This window comes from Eriocheir sinensis, unplaced genomic scaffold (genome assembly GCF_024679095.1).
Source record: "Eriocheir sinensis breed Jianghai 21 unplaced genomic scaffold, ASM2467909v1 Scaffold4, whole genome shotgun sequence".
NCBI classification, from domain to species: Eukaryota; Metazoa; Arthropoda; class Malacostraca; order Decapoda; family Varunidae; genus Eriocheir; species Eriocheir sinensis.
The window spans coordinates 1740500-1759950 of record NW_026111720.1 but is presented as its reverse complement, the minus strand read 5'-3'; the positions used below and the strand labels follow the sequence as shown (position 1 = coordinate 1759950).

The window sequence follows — 19451 nt, the reverse complement described above, 5'->3', positions numbered from 1 at the left end:
TAAAGTCTAATGTTTTCGGGCGTGCTTTGTTCTTTCTTTAACTTGTAAAACAATTTACTCTCATTGACTGATTGTTTAATATCGCTATTAAACCACGGTGGGCTTTTATTAGTGTTAATTCGCTTCTCGCACAAGGGAACGAATGTGTTCTGCTGAGTGAGTGATTTAAGGCTTAGCCAGGCTTCATCTACGTTGCCGTCATCTGATAGTTGTATTTGTTAGTTTTTGTCGGATTTCTACGAAGTTAGCTCTTTTGAAATTGGGCACCTTTATTTTATTTTCAGTCACTGATGACTGAGCTCTGATGTCGACGCGCACTAATTTATGATCATAAGAACCGAGGTGTTCTCCTACCGTGACACTACTGACTAGGTTATCTTGGGTCGTTCTAACAAGGTCGAGTATATTATTTTGTCGAGTTGGCTCAGAAGCCATTTGGCTTAGATAATTTTCTTCTAGAAACTCGATCATTCTATGTGACTCGCCTTCTGTACCTGACAGTGTCGGCCAGTCGATATGGGGGAGGTTAAAGTCTCCTAATATCAGTGAGTCGTTGTTATTAAGTGACTGCCTTAAGACGCTGTACATTTCAAGGTCGTCATCGAGTGATTGCCCGGGAGGTCTGTAGGTGACAGATATATTTAAGTTGACTTTTGTAATGTTTACTCGCACGCACAAATGTTCAACGTTACTGTTTCCCGGTGTTTTGTCAGTGGGTTGCAAATAGCTTTTGACATAAAGAGAGAGAGAGAGAGAGAGAGAGAGAGAGAGAGAGAGAGAGAGAGAGAGAGAGAGAGAGAGAGAGAGAGAGAGAGAGAGAGAGAGAGAGAGAGAGAGAGAGAGAGAGAGAGAGAGAGAGAGAGAGAGAGAGAGAGAGAGTCAGCAGGTGGCAGTAAGAGGTGGTGTTAAGTGTGTGTGTGTGTGTGTGTGTGTGTGTGTGTGTGTGTGTGTGTGTGTGTGTGTGTGTGTGTGTGTGTGTGTGTGTGTGTATTTGTAGTTCAGTGCTAACAAGAGACAAATCCATCACCAAGGCTCCTGGAGGGCAAGGCGGGACGATCCAGTAGTTAACAAAGCCTCACGCCGCTGAACGCGTCATCTGTGAAAATTCAGAAGAAGAAAAAACTACCCGAGAAATCGTATTGTTGCAGCAGCTAAATATTTGTAACTGTAAATATTTTGTACGCCTCCCTTCATTGCCAATAATCAATATAAGGGAAATATATTTGTGTGACATGTTATTATTCTTGTAAGATTAATAATACGAAGTTCTTGCTGGGCTTGTGGCAAGAATTTTCGGCCGAGTGGTTCATTGGGTAAGGTGGGCACGATGCGGCCAGTCCCAGCTCACGGCGGCTTCTCGGTGTGATGAGATGTGTGTTGCGGCGCCGGCAGGTTTAAGTGAAGGTGAGGGGATGAATTATGAGGGTTGGTGTGAGTAGAAGGAGCTAGGAGCATGAGGGCGTGGGTGCGGGGTTGGCATGGGCGTAATACTTGTTGCAATCATTCGGCCAGGGATGAGGGAGGTTGTGTGGGTTGGTGTGGGTGGCATGAGGACGTGGGTGCGGGGTTGGAAAGGGCGTAATACTGGTAGCAATCATTCGGCCAGGGATGAGGGAGTGGGTTGTGTGGGTTGGTGTGGGTGGCATGAGGACGTGGGTGCGGGGTTGGAATGGGCGTAATACTGGTAGCAATCATTCGGCCAGGGATGAGGGAGTGGGTTGTGGGTTGGTGTGGGTGGCAGGAGGAGCATGAGGGCGTGGGCGTGGGATGGGCGCACTACTCCCAGCAACATTTCGTCACCTGCATTACGTCCCATCGCCCCAGCGTTACACTCTCAGCCTTTTCTTTGAGCGTCCCCGCCAATGGTCGGTGTAGCCAAGGCGGAACACGACGAGGAGAAGCCATCCCAGAAGAGGACAACGTTGATGACCTGCACGTTCCTGCTAAAGATTGTTCATTTACATTAAAATGACTCAGCAAAAACAAGTGAAGAAGTCTTGGTGCTGCGGGTGCTTCGGCTGGCTCTTCGCCAGGCGGAAGCGCCGCAGCCCCTCCGAGGAACCTGACGACATCGTCGAGGAAACCGAAAACGCGGGTGCCCAGGCCGATGCAGGGCAACAGGCCCTGGTCTGCCTGAAGAAGGCTGCTCAGCCTCTCGCAGTGGTGGAGGAGGAGATCCCCTCCGACACCTTGCTGGATGCTGATGGGGTGGTGGGGAAGGGCGAAAAGGAGGCCACTGGCAGGAGGCGTCAGACTCTCATCATCACAATCCACTTGGTGAAGAGAGAGAAGGTCCAGAAGCCAGTGGATGATACAACAGTCGCACATAAAGACTGCACGCAATTGGAGAGCCATGGCAAGAGGGTTCAAACTCTCGTAATTACTCTGCACATGGTCAAGAGAGAAAATAAAGGAGGTATACGATGAGCTCCCCTCCGGGCACCAAGGCACGGCTGGGGACGCTCCTTCCAGCAGGAGCAAGGCCGTTACCGGCCCACCGGAAAAGATGCCCCTTATCAGCAGCTTCAAACAGCGGGACGCATCTCAAACACCGGTCAAGAAAATGATCAGGTTCAACTTCCAAAACCTGAACACTTTCGTCAAAATTCGTGAGCTGTACTGTGCCTACGACTACTTCAAATATGGCTTCCCTCACTCCAGCATTCGTCCTGAGCTGAAAAGCTTAAAGGAGAGAGCAGTGGAGCCACAGGAAGAGCCAGCAAAGGAAGCAGTAAACAAACTGCCAGAGGCTAAGAAAACAGTTACAGAGGAAGCAACAGATTCAGCAAACAAAATCAATGAGCCACAACATCTCACAGGGATCCTCAAGAAAGGAAAGACGGCCAGCACCGCTCATAAATGTGTGCGCTTTAACTTCCAGAACCTGAACACTTTCGTCAAGGATCGTGAGCTGTACTGTGCCTACGACTACTTCCAGTATGGCTTCCCTCTCTCCAGCATTCGTCCTGAGCTGGAAAGCCTAAAGGAGAGAGCAGTGGAGCCACAGGAAGAGCCACCAAAGGAAGCAGTAAACAAACTGCCAGAGGCTCAGAAAACAGTAACAGAGGAAGCAACAGATGCAGACAACAAAATCAATGAGCCACAACATCTCACAGGGATCCTCAAGAAAGGAAAGACGGCCAGCACCGCTCATAAATGTGTGCGCTTTAACTTCCAGAACCTGAACACTTTCGTCAAGGATCGTGAGCTGTACTGTGGCTACGACTACTTCAGGTATGGCTTCCCTCTCTCCAGCATTCGTCCTGAGCTGGAAAGGCGAAAGGAAAGAACAGTGAAGCCACAGAAAGGGTCAGCAAAGGACGCGGTAAAGAAACACAACACACGACACCAGCAAACAGTTGGAGCAGCTCGCTGTGCACAAATGAATACCACTACTGAAGGGAAGTCTCCTAAAGGTATCCTGAAGAAAGAAAAGATGCCACGGTCCACCTGTCCAGGACATATGCGCTTCAACCTTGGTAACCTCCGCGCCCCCGTTAAGGAACGTGAGGTGTACCGTGGCCACGACACCTTCAGATACGCCGCGCCGCTCCAAGTCACTCAGCCTCCCAACTTTACCTCGAGGCCTCACCAGCAGCCCGTTAGATCCGCCTCTAACTCGCTGCGTGGCGCACCTCGGCACCTCGCGAGGCCGGCACAGCGGAGCAACGACTCCTTCCAGCAAAACAGTGGCTGGTATGCTGCACACAACTACACCAACAGCCGCCACTCACAGCACCGCCAGCACAACGCCAGCAGCCACGTCCCGCCAAGATACGAAACAAAGCATTTCTACGAGGGACAGACACATCGGGGCACCAACTCCCGCAGCAGAAGTCGTGCCAAGAGAGGCGCAAAGCCGAGTGGTGGCGAGTTTCTGTGAGCACCGGGCGAGTACACAGCGTCGTGATCAAACTCAAATGTTCAGCGACGTACAGGTGACGTACATCCATTTTCTCAACACCCGCTGAACAGTAACTGTCGCTGACTGGTGATAACAGAGACTGAGGAGTGCCAAGAAGCACCACAATCACACTGAGAGGAACGGCTCGCCAGCTGACTAAAATCACCATGCAGAGGAACGCATCCCATGGAACGGTGCCACTTCTACGGAACAAATTGTTCAAGAGTGTCGCATCTGTGGGGAGTGTTTGGACGCATGTGTGTGCTTACATTTCTTATCTTATATTTCAAATGAAAAAATAGAAAATATTGTCTTACAAAAAACCTTAGGCAGGGATAGCGGGGTCGTGTTGCACCTCAGAACAAGACACGTTATGTAAGGAGTTGTCTGAACGACCACCTGTTTTAAAACTATATTTAAATGAAAGGTATTAGAATGCTCTTGCCTGTATGCTTCAGCTCAGTGTGATGACCTGAGTTTTATTTTGTCTCTCATTCTCTGCGGAATGATTATAGCTTCCAGGTCTGAGACGCGTGCCCAGAGCGTGACGGAGGTGAGATCGGGATGGAGCCACACATTCCGCGTTATTCATTTATCACGGCAAAACTCCCTGGTTCAGTCACGCTTGTTCGCGTGCTATCAACGATTGAGGCAGCTCACAGAAGGTGCCGGAGCCTTAGAACTTTTGCTAAAAATGGTCTTCACATTTATGCCAAGAATCGTGCCAAATCTGTTCTCCGACTTGCCAATAACTCATTCATCAATAAATCAAAATATTGAAATTTTGCTAACAAAATTGTTTCCATTTACCTGAAAATAGCTCCCACAAAACTCTCTCTCTCTCTCTCTCATCAAGTGACGATGTCAACACACCAGTCTGGCCGTTCTAATTCTTCACTGACTGGATTTAATCAAAGTCGAACAAAATCAAATGAAAGAATAATAAAAAAAAATACGTCCACATGGTACACACTTATGTATCTTCGACCTTTTTATGCATGTAAAACACAGATAAAATTGACGAATTTTACGAGAAGTGGAACCTGGCATCCCACACGCGGCTCTGCTGTGTGATTGGCTGTCAGGCCACGAGAAGGGCGGGGCGGAGGAGAGCTGTGCAAAAATGTGACACTAAAAGGAAGACGCGATCATGCCACGGTGAATTTTACACACACACACACACACACACACACACACACACACACACACACACACACACACACACACACACACAAACACACACAATGGAAGAATAGTAACTGAAACATGGTATAACAAACCCGTAGACCTAAACTCAAAATAAGCATTCCAACTAATAACACTATCAGGAACACTGCCGCTACCACCACTACTAATCACCCACCACTTGAATAACGACCATTAACACCATCATGGCAGGCACTTCAACCACCAGGACTACCATATCCGCCCCCCTCCACCCTTCTTCCCGGCATCACCACTGCAGAAGAAAAGGAAGAGAATAGGAGGAAAATGATGAAAGCGGAATGCAAAATCGAAGGAAAAGTTTGTGGGCAGGAAAAAGGAGGAGAAGGAGTAATATGGAAATAATAAGTATGAGTAAGTGAGAGTTTTGAAGGAGTAACAGGAAGAAAAGAAGCAAAAGAAGAAGGACGAAGAAAAAAAAAAATATTAGATGAAGTAAAAACAAGACTTGCAAAAAGGAAACAAAAAGATGAACAAGAAAACGGAAGAAGGAAATGGAAGAAAAAATGTCAAGGAATTATAACTAAAAGAACGTAGAGGATACAAAAAGGAAGTTACGAGGAAGGCGATGGAAGAATTAAAGCAAGGCAGAGTAGGGAGAAGGGATAAGAGGCGAAATAAGACTTAGAATATATGAAAAAGTAAGAGGATATGAAAAGAAATAGAAAAAGTTGGAAGAAAACAATAAAAAGGAGGAACAAATAAACACGAATGGGAAAGAAGAGAAACAAAAGAGAGTATTTAAATGTGTAGAAATTGGGAAGATTAATATTATGAGAATGTAAAAACGCAGGAAAGCAAAACGAGGAAGCAGAAGTAAAAAAAATAATATACAAAAGTGAAATGACAGGAAGGAGGAAGATGAAAGGCAAGAACAATAACATGGAAAGACAAAAAAGACAAAACAGACGATACAAACAGAAAAGAAGAAGGATAAAAAAAATATACGAATAAGGCTGAAAAAACGAAATAAAAGGAAGGATAAGTAAAAACACGGTTGGGGAGGAGGAGTAAGAGGAAGAGATGAAAGGAAAGAAAACAAAATGGATGACAAAATTTAGATTGAGATAATGAGGAAGTAAAAGAGGGCTTGGAGAATGGCCGCGCGGGAGAAAAGATGTGAGCCAAATTAAGAATGAGAGGGAAGGCAGGAAAAAAAAAGATTAGAAGCAAAATTTGAAGTAAGATAATGAGGTAGCAGAAGAGCGTGACGACTGGAAGGAAGTAGAAGAGGAAGAGGAAGAGGAAGAGGAAGTGATTGAAAGAGGAGGAGAAAGAGGAGATTGAGAAGATTGACGTGCGAGAAAAAAATGTGTAAAGGCAACATAAAAAAAAAATTAAAGGGATGAAAAAAAAGATTCAAAGCAAAATTTGGAGTACGATAATGAGAAGGAAGAGCGTGAGGTCTGGAAGTATACGAGAAAGAGGAAGTGATTGAAAGATGAGGAGAAAGAGGAGATTGAGATGGAAGGAAAAAAAGATATGAGATAAAAAGCAAAGTTGGAGTAGGATAATGAGGAAGAAGAAGAGGCGAGTCAGGAGTAGAAGGAAGTAGAAGAGGAAGAGGAAGTGATTGAACTGAGATTGAGAAGGCTGACGTGGGAGAGAAAAAGTGTTAAAGGAAAATAAAAAAAGAAATGAAAAGGAAGATAAAAAGAACATGATTAAAAGCAAAATTAGGAATAGGATAAAGAAGAAGAAGAAGAGCGTGAGAACTGGAAGGAATAGGAAGAGGAAAAGGAAGAAGGAAATAGGAGAATCAAAAAAGGAAAATCAATGGGAAACAGTTTAATTTGAGCAGAATGTATTGCAAAGACAGTCAGAAAAAATAAATAAATAAAAATGAAGAAAAAACATAATAAAAAAGGAAAGAGGAAAAAAGGGTAAGAATTGAAAAAAAACATTGAATAGAAAAGAGGAAGATGAAAAGTAAAAAAAATATGATGAAAAAGTAGAATTAAAACTGGGAGAGAATGATCATAAGCAGGATTAAATTAGAAGATGGGTGAGCGGAATAAAAGCAGACTAGACAAAAAAAGAGAGAGAGAGAGAGAGAGAGAGAGAGAGAGAGAGAGAGAGAGAGAGAGAGAGAGAGAGAGAGAGAGAGAGAGAGAGAGAGAGAGAGAGAGAGAGAGAGAGAGAGAGAGAGAGAGAGAGAGAGAGAGAGAGAGAGTGTGTGTGTGTGTGTGTGTGTGTGTGTGTGTGTGTGTGTGTGTGTGTGTGTGTGTGTGTGTGTGTGTGTGTTTGTGAAGCTCAATGCTAACAAGAGACAAATCCATCACCAAGGCTCCTGGAGGGCAAGGCGGGACGATCCAGTAGTTAACAAAGCCTCACGCCGCTGAACGCGTCATCTGTGAAAATTCAGAAGAAAAAAACTACCCGAGAAATCGTATTGTTGCAGCAGCTAAATATTTGTAACTGTAAATATTTTGTACGCCTCCCTTCATTGCCAATAGTCAATATAAGGGAAATATATTTGTGTGACATGTTATTATTCTTGTAAGATTAATAATTCGAAGTTCTTGCTGGGCTTGTGGCAAGAATTTTCGGCCGAGTGGTTCATTGGGTAAGGTGGGCACGATGCGGCCAGTCCCGGCTCACGGCGGCTTCTCGGTGTGACGAGATGTGTGTTGCGGCGCCGGCAGGTTTAGGTGAAGGTGAGGGGATGAATTATGAGGGTTGGTGTGAGTAGAAGGAGCTAGGAGCATGAGGGCGTGGGTGCGGGGTTGGCATGGGCGTAATACTTGTAGCAATCAATCGGCCAGGGATGAGGGAGTGGGCTGTGTGGGTTGGTGTGGGTGGCATGAGGGCGTGGGGGCGGGATTGGCATGGGCGTAATACTTGTAGCAATCATTCGGCCAGGGATGAGGGAGTGGGTTGTGTGGGTTGGTGTGGGTGGCATGAAGAGCATGAGGGCGTGGGGGCGGGGTTGGCATGGGCGTAATACTTGTTGCAATCATTCGGCTAGGGATGAGGGAGTGGGTTGTGTGGGTTGGTGTGGGTGGCATGAAGAGCATGAGGGCGTGGGGGCGGGATTGGCATGGGCGTAATACTTGTTGCAATCATTCGGCCAGGGATGAGGGAGTGGGTTGTGTGGGTTGGTGTGGGTGGCATGAGGGCGTTGGGGCGGGATTGGCATGGGCGTAATACTGGTAGCAATCATTCGGCCAGGGATGAGGGAGTGGGTTGTGTGGGTTGGCGTGGGTGGCATGAGGGCGTGGGTGCGGGGTTGGCATGGGCGTAATACTTGTTGCAATCATTCGGCCAGGGATGAGGGAGTGGGTTGTGTGGGTTAGTGTGGGTGGCATGAGGAGCATGAGGGCGTGGGTGCGGGATTGGCATGGGCGTAATACTTGTTGCAATCATTCGGCCAGGGATGAGGGAGTGGGTTGTGTGGGTTGGCGTGGGTGGCATGAGGGCGTGGGGGCGGGATTGGCATGGGCGTAATACTTGTTGCAATCATTCGGCCAGGGATGAGGGAGTGGGTCGTGTGGGTTGGTGTGGGTGGCATGAGGGCGTGGGTGCGGGGTTGGCATGGGCGTAATACTGGTAGCAATCATTCGGCCAGGGATGAGGGAGTGGGTTGTGTGGTGTGGGTGTCAGGAGGAGCATGAGGGCGTGGGCGTGGGACGGGCGCACTACTCCCAGCAACATTTCGTCACCTGCATTACGTTCCATCGCCCCAGCGTTACACTCTCAGCCTGTTCTTTGAGCGTCCCCGCCAGTGGTCGGTGTAGCCAAGGCGGCACACGACGAGGAGAAGCCATCCCAGAAGAGGACAACATTGGTAATCTTCACTTTCCTGCTAAAGATTGTTCATTTACATTAAAATGACTAAGCAAAAACAAGTGAAGAAGTCTTGGTGCTGCGGGTGCTTCGGCTGGCTCTTCGCCAGGCGGAAGCGCCGCAGCCTCTCCGAGGAACCTGACGACATCGTCGAGGAAACCGAAAACGCGGGTGCCCAGGCCGATGCAGGGCAACAGGCCCTGGTCTGCCTGAAGAAGGCTGCTCAGCCTCTCGCAGTGGTGGAGGAGGAGATCCCCTCCGACACCCTGCAGGATGTTGATGGGGTGGTGGGGAAGGGCGAAAAGGAGGCCACTGGCAGGAGGCGTCAGACTCTCATCATCACAATCCACTTGGTGAAGAGAGAGAAGGTCCAGAAGCCAGTGGATGATACAACAGTCGCACAAAAAGACTGCACGCAATTGGAGAGCCATGGCAAGAGGGTTCACACTCTCGTAATTACTCTGCACATGGTCAAGAGAGAGAAAATAAAGGAGGTATACGATGAGCTCCCCTCTGGGCACCAAGGCACGGCTGGGGACGCTCCTTCCAGCAGGAGCAAGGCCGTTACCGGCCCACCGGAAAAGATGCCCCTTAACAGCAGCTTCAAACGGCGGAATGCATCTCAAACCCCGGTCAAGAAAATGATCAGGTTCAACTTCCAAAACCTGAACACTTTCGTCAAAATTCGTGAGCTGTACTGTGCCTACGACTACTGCAAGTATGGCTTCCCTCTCTCCAGCATTCGTCCTGAGCTGAAAAGCCTAAAGGAGAGAGCAGTGGAGCCACAGGAAGAGCCACCAAAGGAAGCAGTAAACAAACTGCCAGAGGCTCAGAAAACAGTAACAGAGGAAGCAACAGATTCAGCCAACAAAATCAATGAGCCACAACACCTCACAGGGATCCTCAAGAAAGGAAAGACGGCCAGCACCGCTCATAAATGTGTGCGCTTTAACTTCCAGAACCTGAACACTTTCGTCAAGGATCGTGAGCTGTACTGTGGCTACGACTACTTCAGGTATGGCTTCCCTCTCTCCAGCATTCGTCCTGAGCTGGAAAGGCGAAAGGAGAGAACAGTGAAGCCACAGAAAGGGTCAGCAAAGGACGCGGTAAAGAAACACAACACACGACACCAGCAAACAGTTGGAGCAGCTCGCTGTGCACAAATGAATACCACTACTGAAGGGAAGTCTCCTAAAGGTATCCTGAAGAAAGAAAAGATGCCACGGTCCACCTGTCCAAGACATGTGTGCTTCAACCTTGGTAACCTCCGCGCCCCCGTTAAGGAACGTGAGGTGTACCGTGGCCACGACACCTTCAGATACGCCGCGCCGCTCCAAGTCACTCAGCCTCCCAACTTTACCTCGAGGCCTCACCAGCAGCCCGTTAGATCCGCCTCTAACTCGCTGCGTGGCGCACCTCGGCACCTCGAGAGGCCGACACAGCGGAGCAACGACTCCTTCCAGCAAAACAGTGGCTGGTATGCTGCACACAACTACACCAACAGCCGCCACTCACAGCACCGCCAGCACAACGCCAGCAGCCACGTCCCGCCCAGATACGAAACAAGGCATTTCTACGAGGGACAGACACATCGGGGCACCAACTCCCGCAGCAGAAGTCGTGCCAAGAGAGGCGCAAAGCCGAGTGGTGGCGAGTTTCTGTGAGCACCGGGCGAGTACACAGCGTTGTGATCAAACTCAAATGTTCAGCGACGTACAGGTGACGTACATTCCGGGTGCATTTCTCAACACCCGCTGAACAGTAACTGTCGCTGACTGGTGATAACAGAGACTGAGGAGTGCCAAGAAGCACCACAATCACACTGAGAGGAACGGCTCGCCAGCTGACTAAAATCACCATGCAGAGGAACGCATCCCATGGAACGGTGCCACTTCTACGGAACAAATTGTTCAAGAGTGTCGCATCTGTGGGGAGTGTTTGGACGCATGTGTGTGCTTACATTTCTTATCTTATATTTCAAATGAAAAAACAGAAAATATTGTCTTACAAAAAACCTTAGGCAGGGATAGCGGGGTCGTGTTGCACCTCAGAACAAGAAACGTTATGTAAGGAGTTGTCTGAACGACCACCTGTTTTAAAACTATATTTAAATGAAAGGTATTAGAATGCTCTTGCCTGTATGCTTAGAAGGAAAGTAGAAGAGGAAGAGGAAGTGATTGAAAGAGTAGATTGAGATAGACGTGGGAGAGAAAAGATGTAAAAGCATAATTAAGAAAAAAATGAGAGGGAAGAGAAAAAAAGAGAAAAGATAAAAAGCAAAATTAGGAGTATGGTAATGAGGAAGAAGAGGGTGAGGACTGGAAGGAAGTAGAAGAGGAAGAGGAAGAGGAAGTGATTGAAAGAGGAGGAGAATGAGGAGGTTAAGAAGGTAGACGTGGGAGAGAAAAAGGTGTAAAAGCAAAATTAGGAATAAGATAAAGAGGAAGAAGAAGAGCGTGAGGAGTGGAAGGAAGTAGAAGAGGAAAAGGAAGAAGGAAAACGGAGAATCAAAAAAAGAAAATCAATGGGAAACCGTTTAATTTGAGCAGAATGTAAAACGAAGAACGTCAGAAAAAAAAACAATAAAAAATGAGGAGAAAAAAGTAATGAAAGACGAAAGAGGAAAAAAAGGGAAAAAATTGAAAAAAACGATGAATAGAAAAGAGTGGAAGATGAAAAAGGGAAAAAAAAAGATGAAAACGTAGAATTAAAACTGGGAGAGAATGAACATATATATATATATATATATATATATATATATATATATATATATATATATATATATATATATATATATATATATATATATATATATATATATATATATATATATATATATATATATATATTTTTTTTATTTTTTACTCCGGTTATTTGGTGCCATCTAACCCTAAACACTGCAGCACCAAGTCTTTTTTTTCTTCTGATTTTGCATTAATTAATGTCTTATATCTCATTTCTTAACTTCTTTCTTCTTATTTCTTTTCTCAACTTGCATTTCTTTATATTTTCTGCCTGCTCTTCGATGTCATATGACCTTAGACGTTGCCGCATCGAGTTTACCTTTTTCCGTGAAAAAGGGATCATGTGTGTGTGTGTGTGTGTGTGTGTGTGTGTGTGTGTGTGTGTGTGTGTGTGTGTGTGTGTGTTCCATTCCCCTCTGATTCTTGAGAAATCTGCGGCTAGCTCGAAATTTTGTAGGCCATCTTTTTTAGCCGATTATATGCTCCGAAGCGGAATTTAGTGAGGATTCTTATGGTATCTCCAAATTCCTCATACGTCTATTAGTCCCCGAGTTACATCGAGAAAACTGTATTTTTTTTCTCTCGTCAGAGTAGCCTAGCAAATAAAAATCACTCAAAGCTCCTCATCTACGTTCCTTAGATAGATTGACATATGTTACTATTAAGAAACTTATCCCAACAGCTGCAAATTTGACGCACTTTCATCGAAAACTTAATTTTTAATAATTTTTTATTTACTTTTATGGCGCGTTTCGCGTCATCGTCCGTCAGAACCTTTTACCCTTGATGACACGAAATGCGTCATCGTGCGCGAAAGGATTAAATAAGTCAGATTTATCTCAAATTCACTGTCTGGGCAGACAAATATTCGGAAAAGAGAAGGCAAACCAGTTTGTAGACATATATAAATATGCTGTATATTCACGTTCTTATGGATATCTTCTTGTTGATTTGGGTATAAATACTCCTGACTCCCTACAGTTTCGCTCAACTCTCCCTTCCATCATACCTTTCTCCCTCCCTCTTCTCTCCTCCCCCTCCCTCCCTCCCTCCCCTTTCCTTTCCTTCCCTCGTGTTATTAAATAAGTCAGATATATCTCAAATTCACTGTCTGGGCAGACAAATATTCGGAAAAGAGAAGGCAAACCAGTTTGTATATATATATATATATATATATATATATATATATATATATATATATATATATATATATATATATATATATATATATATATATATATATATATATATATATATATATGCTGTATATTCACGTCCTTATGGATATCTTCTTGTTGATTTGGGTATAAATACTCCTGAATCCCTACAGTTTCGCTCAAACATTGTTAGAGAGCCTCCCAGGTGAACGCGTATTCCAATGGTGAACTCCAGGAAAAAGGAATTCTTACACGTTCTATACTCCCAACATAACGAACCCTATGGTTTAAGCTCTCAGCTACTTCTGATCTTACTCCCTTAAGCCTTTGCAGCTGTTTTTTTAAACCCTCGAAGTCCGCCTTCCTGAAGTCAGGTATTAAGTGTTGTTTCTGCTGACTCTATCCTCCCATTTGATATTAAATATAATTTCCTTATGATCACTGTTACCTAATGAACCCCCAAAATCAATGTTGCTTATTATGTCCTCTTTATTAGTTAACAACAAATCCAAAATATTTTCTTCCCTCGTTGGTGTTCTAATTAACTGCTTAAGGAAACTATCCTGCGGCGGGAAATGAAAAGAACCATGCAGCATGGAAAAACTGCATGGAAATTTGTGTGCCTGTGAGAACAAGACAACGCTTGCTGAGCACCCAATGATGATCACAAGACTAAGATTCCCACCTGCGGATATACTGTGAAATTTATTAATAATGCTATATCATATGAGCCATCTTATTTAGCATTCTATGTCTTTGAGAGTATTCTCGTAAAGCCTTCTTCGAATGGGTGTAAAAGACATCACTTTGCCATAGCGTATGCTTACATTATAGTGAATAGAAACGGAGAAACAGTAGAAAGCGGATCCTATTGTGGAAGTAATGCTGTAAACCATTTTAGCTGAACCCACACTGTTTTGTATATAGAACGAACTTACATTAGCTGAACTCACACTGTTTTGTAAATAGAACGAACTTACATTAGCTGAACTCACACTGTTTTGTATATAGAACGAACTTACATTAGCTGAACTCACACTGTTTTGTAAATAGAACGAACTTACATTAGCTGAACTCACACTGTTTTGTATATAGAACGAACTTACATTAGCTGAACTCACACTGTTTTGTATATAGAACGAACTTATATTAGCTGAACTCACACTGTTTTGTATATAGAACTAACTTATATTAGCTGAACTCACACTGTTTTGTATATAGAACGAACTTACATTAGCTGAACTCACACTGTTTTGTACATAGAATGAACTTACATTAGCTGAACTCACACTGTTTTGTATATAGAGCGAACTTACATTAGCTGAACTCACACTGTTTTGTATAGAGAACGGTCTTACATTAGCTGAACTCACACTGTTTTGCATATAGAACGAACTTACATTAGCTGAACTCACACTGTTTTGAATACAGAACGAACTTACATTAGCTGAACCCGCACTGTTTTGTATATAGAACGAACTTACATTAGCTGAACTCACACTGTTTTGATTATAGAACGAACTTACATTAGCTGAACTCACACTGTTTTGTATAAAGAACGAACTTACATTAGCTGAACTAACACTGTTTTGAATATAGAACGAACTTACATTAGCTGAACTCACACTGTTTTGAATATAGAACGAACTTACATTACCTGAACCCACACTCCTGGAAGAAGTTAAAATTTTCTAAACGCTACAATAAAATCAATATGACCGATGAAGATACGGCACGTCACAATGAACAAATTCACTGTCTTCTCTGTAAATACGGGTTTTAAAAGGTAAAGGAGTAAAACATCATGACCATGAAAAATCAGGAAACAATTACATTGAAGCTTATTGTAATAGATGCAACCTTCAAATGAAAAAAATCACAAATTGCAGCGCACTCTCATTGCACATTATGCGGATTACGACATGACGTTAATCCCGCGTGAATTAACGCTACCTGACTTTGAAAATCAAACTAAGACCAAAACATTCAGTTCACAAATACCATGAAGTCATCATAAATGACTTGAGATTTATTGACACGTATGTCTTTATGTCTGGTTCACTCGCGGCTTTAGCGAACCAATTCATCAGCACTGGGAACGAACCCATATGCACACAACAGATGTTGAAAGATGTGCCAGCACCTGCGTTACCATTATTGATCAAGGGGAAGCAGGTGTTTTGTTATGACTATATGGATTCGATGGAACGACTTTCTGAGACACGTCTTCCATCCCGCGAAGATTTTTTCAATTCGCTTCAAGAAGCAGAACTTTCCGAAAGTGATTATAAACATGCTCAGAATGTTTGGAAAGTAGCTGGGTGTCAGAGCCTGATGGACTATTTGTTGCTTTATGTAAAAGTGGATGTTGGCCTTCTATGTGATGCCTTCCTAGAGTGGAGAGGTATTTTGAAAACTCAGTGGAGGTTGGATATTGTAAATTATGTTAGCCTGCCAGGATTTGCCTATGACTCTTTTCTGTTAAAAACACAGCAGGAATTAGAGATGCTTAGTAGCCCACACATATATCATTGCATTCAAACAAATGTGCGTGGGGGCTACACAAGTGTTGTGCGTCGTTTTGTACGCACCAATAACATCTACACGAACCCTCAGTTTAATCCAAAACATGATAGAAACACTTTCCTTTCATATCTTGACTTCAACAGTCTTTATCCCACTGTAATGCAAGAGAAGTTACCATGTGGAGATATGAGAAAACTAGATGAGACAGAAATGCACTGGTTTTTGAGCGGGAGGGGGGCTAGGTCAATCAAGCAACCGATGGCGATTTTGGATACCTCATTCTGTGCGATACTGAGGCTGTCTCACGTGAAGTCATTGAGAAAACGGATGACCTCCCACTGACCATCAGAAGACACAATATCATCAATAGAGATATATCGTCAGCCGCACACGAATGGTATGAAGAAGAAAACCGTCCAGTACCGTGTAAGAACATAAAACAGATTGGAACACATGTTGCTCAGGAGAAAATGCTGTTTGCTCTGTCCCTCCTTAAACTGCTTATTCAACTAGGCCTGGTTGTTAAAAAGTGCATGCTATTTATATGTTTAAGCAAAAGCACTTTCTTGCGGACTTCATTCAGGATAACATAGAAGCCCGCAAAAGTGCTACTTGCCCTATCAAGAAAACTGCAATCAAGTGTATTTCAAACAGCATTTTTGGTCGATTCCTGATGAACGCGGCCAAATATAGTGAAGACATAGATATTGTCACCAACCGCGAAAAGTTTTTAAAGTTGGCCCGAAGTCCTTACTTTAAACGCGTTGTACCCCTCAATGGTGGTCATGTAGTTGTAGTTCGCCATAAGAAATATTCACAGGCGAATCATCCAAACTACATTGGCTACTACGTCCTAGAGCTGTCCAAGCTGCGACTATATGATTTCTTTTACAGTATCATGAAGGCTCATTACGGGGATCGGGCGAAACTAGTGTATTGTGACACTGATTCCTTAATAACAGAAACTGAAACTCCTGATCTATTAACAGAGTACTCGCAGGAACCCTTTAAAAGCTATATAGACACAAGTAACTTTAGCTCCTCACATTCCTTGTACAACACAGACAACAAAGGCAAGCTCGGATTTCTCAAGTCTGAAGTGAGGGAAAGAACCATCTCAGAATTTGTAGGTGTAAGACTAAAGTGCTACTCCATCCTCTTGGCAGACGGTGACCGGTTGAGTTCAGCTAAGAGCGTTCCAAAGCTCATAAAGAAAAAAAAAATGCAACGTCTAAGGTCATATGACATCGAAGAGCAGGCAGAAAATATAAAGAAATGCAAGTTGAGAAAAGAAATAAGAAGAAAGAAGTTAAGAAATGAGATATAAGACATTAATTAATGCAAAATCAGAAAAAAAAGACTTGGTGCTGCAGTGTTTAGGGTTAGATGGCACCAAATAACCGGAGTAAAAAAAAAAAATATATATATATATATATATATATATATATATATATATATATATATATATATATATATATATATATATATATATATATATATATATATATATATATATATATATATATATATATATATACACAAGTTGAGAAATGAGAAATAAGAAGATAATGATACAATGCATCCAGCAAAAACTTAAATAATTTATCGAGTCTTACGTTCAATGGCGATTTTTCATTTTATTTTCGGACTTGCATTAGAGAGTAAATTCATATTCCAGCCTGGTCATTAACATAATGTCCTTAACCTTTCCCGTGATTATAATCTCGTGGTCATTCGAGGGTCAAAGATCTTATCTTAACCCTTCAAGTACCCCTTCTCCCGTCACCCCCCCTCCCTGCTGAGCACCCCTACTCCCGTCACCCTCTCGCTTCCGTACGCTAGTCCGAGAGGGGTGAGGGGGTGGGGGGTTGGTGAAAAGGTAAAAGAGATGGGTGGGTGGGTGGGGGGGGGTAGGTGGGGGGGTCCAGATACCCCCTCTTCCGTAACCCCCCCGCTGACCCCCCCAACCCCCACTTCCAGTCCCCCCCGCAGAGGGGCAACCCCCACTTCCGTACATTTGTTACTACTCACTAGTCTGACCCTGTAGGAGAATGGCACTATCAGGCTCAGTGCTAGTGAATAAGAAGGCGCCATGTGCTGAAGAGAGGCTTGGAGGTGTTATAACCATGCTAGTGAAAGGCTGGACTACACTAATCTAACCTGTAGGAGGGTGGCACTCTCAAGCTCAGTATTAGAGAATCATGTGTCATATGCAGCAGAGAGGATTGGAGGTATTATATAAATGCTAGTGAAAGGATGGACTGCACTAATCTGACCATGTAGGAAGGTGGAGATGTAGGAAGGTGGCACTGTCTTGTTGAGTGCAAGGGAATCAGGAGTCATGTGCTGCAGAGAGGCTTGGAGTTGTTATAACTATGCTAGTGAAAGGCTGGACTGCAGTAATCTGACACTGTAGAAAGGTCGCACTATCTGGCTCAGTGCTCGGGAATCAGATGTCATGTGCTGCAGCGAGGCTTGGAGTTGCTATAACAATGCTAGTGAAAGGTTGGACTGCACTAATCTGAGCCTGTAGGAAGACGGAGGTGTAGGAAGGTGGCACTCTCTGGCTCAGTGCTAGGGAATCAAAATGTGTCGTGTGCTGCAGAGAGGCTTAGAGGTGTTATAACTATGCCAGTGAACGGCTTGACTGCACTAATCTGACCCTGTAGGAGGGTGGTACACTCTGTCTCAGTTCTAGGGAATCAGAAGGTGTCATGTGCTGCAGAGAGACTTGGAAGTGTTATAACTATACTAGTGAAAGGCTGGACTTCACTAATCTGGCCCTCTAGGAAGATGAATGTGTAGGAAGGTGGTACTCTCAAGCTCAGTGCTGGGGAATCAGAAGGTGTCATGTGCTGCAGAGAGGCTTGGAGGTGTTACAAAAATGATAGTGAAATGCTGGATTGCACTAATCTGACCCTGTAGGAGCGTGGCACTCTCTGGCTAAGTGCTAGTGAATCAGAAGGTGCCATGTGCTGAAGAGAGGCTTGGAGGTGTTATAACTATGTTAGTGAGATCCTGGTGTTGAGGAGTGAATGACACACACGAGGGAGCGGGGGTTGCGATGCATTCTATAAAGAGGCCAGGCAGGGAATGTCCGATCCTCGAGCCTTGGCAGTACATGTATCCTCGGATTGCTGTTCCGAAGCGCTGCTCAGTGCTTCGGGGCCGCTGAAGGGTAATGGCTCTACAACACCTCACCCTCCTACTAAAGTTTTATGTTATCCCCCAAATATCCACCACCGTCTCCCGTCACCAAAACTCCCCTTTACTGCCGTCACCATTTACATAGTTGCTTGATATCTGCCAGGCGGCTTCCTTTGTCGTGCCGATCGTCGCCTCGTCTCGGCAGAAGTTTTTTTTTTCCCGGGTATCTCTCCTGTTGATCCCTCCGGGTGGCGCGTTTGTCCTGCCCCTGTCGGCGGCTCTGCTGCCGCCTCTCCCGGTTTGGTTGACGCCCTCCCCTCTGTTCCCGGTCGGTGTTATCTGGATTGTCTTCTGTCTACTAGCTGGGGATGCTGTATATCCACCGCTGCCCCGCTGCGTGCCTCCGTGTCCCTATCGTCCCCTCGCCGCTCAGCCGTCTCCCCTTGGGCGGCTGGGGTGTCTACGTCCGTGGCCTGCTTGTTACCTCTCTGGGGCACTTGGTCGTCACCTGCTGACAATGGGGATTATCCGTTAATTTTGTCCTGGGCAGGCCTGTCACTGCTTACCAAAATTATTTGATCCGCGTGGCGGGACCACAAGGTATTTCCTCCAACATCTGCTTCGTAGGACAGTGGTCCCGTCTTGGCTATTATTCTCCCTCTCCGCCATTTCGGTCCCACATAGCTTCTTGCCCAAACTATGTCATTTTCCCGGAATGTTCTTACCCTTTTCCCCGTCATCTGTTGGTCTTGCCTGCTCTCCTTCGCGGTCTCTTCGTCGGGCAGAAGTAGGTCTAGTTTTGAGCGTATATTCCTGCCCATCAGCATTTCCGCCGGTGTTTTCCCTGTTGTGCTGTGTGGAGTAGAACGATAGTTTAACAGAAATTTAAACAGGCTCCTTTCCCTCGACTTGCAGCCCCCCATCATTGCCTTTATTCCTTCCTTCACAGTGCTCACCGCTCTC

The 19451-nt window shown here is 44.8% G+C and overlaps 1 protein-coding gene across 2 annotated transcripts; it reads left to right on the top strand.

Moving 5' to 3' along the window:
- The first annotated feature begins 1897 nt into the window (after positions 1 to 1897).
- On the top strand, positions 1898 to 10578 carry LOC126992099 (uncharacterized). 2 transcript variants are annotated; one of them, XM_050850774.1, is made up of 2 exons: positions 1898 to 2292; positions 9283 to 10578. In XM_050850774.1, exons 1-2 carry the CDS (start codon positions 1969 to 1971, stop codon positions 10576 to 10578), a joined length of 1620 nt encoding a protein of 539 aa, XP_050706731.1. In that variant the 5' UTR covers positions 1898 to 1968. The 2 variants fall into 2 exon arrangements, with proteins under 2 accessions (XP_050706731.1, XP_050706732.1); XM_050850775.1 differs by lacking the exon at positions 1898 to 2292 and having other exon boundaries at positions 8944 to 9632; positions 9930 to 10578.
- The last annotated feature ends 8873 nt before the right edge of the window (positions 10579 to 19451 follow it).

What these genes read in the sequence shown, in the direction of transcription:
- LOC126992099 (XM_050850774.1), top strand. Translation starts at nt 1,969, where the DNA reads ATGACTCAGCAAAAACAAGTGAAGAAGTCTTGGTGCTGCGGGTGCTTC. An exon ending in ACTTGGTGAAGAGAGAGAAG is followed by an intron (nt 2,293 to 9,282) that starts GTCCAGAAGCCA and finishes AAGAGAGAGAAG; the next exon opens with GTCCAGAAGCCAGTGGATGA.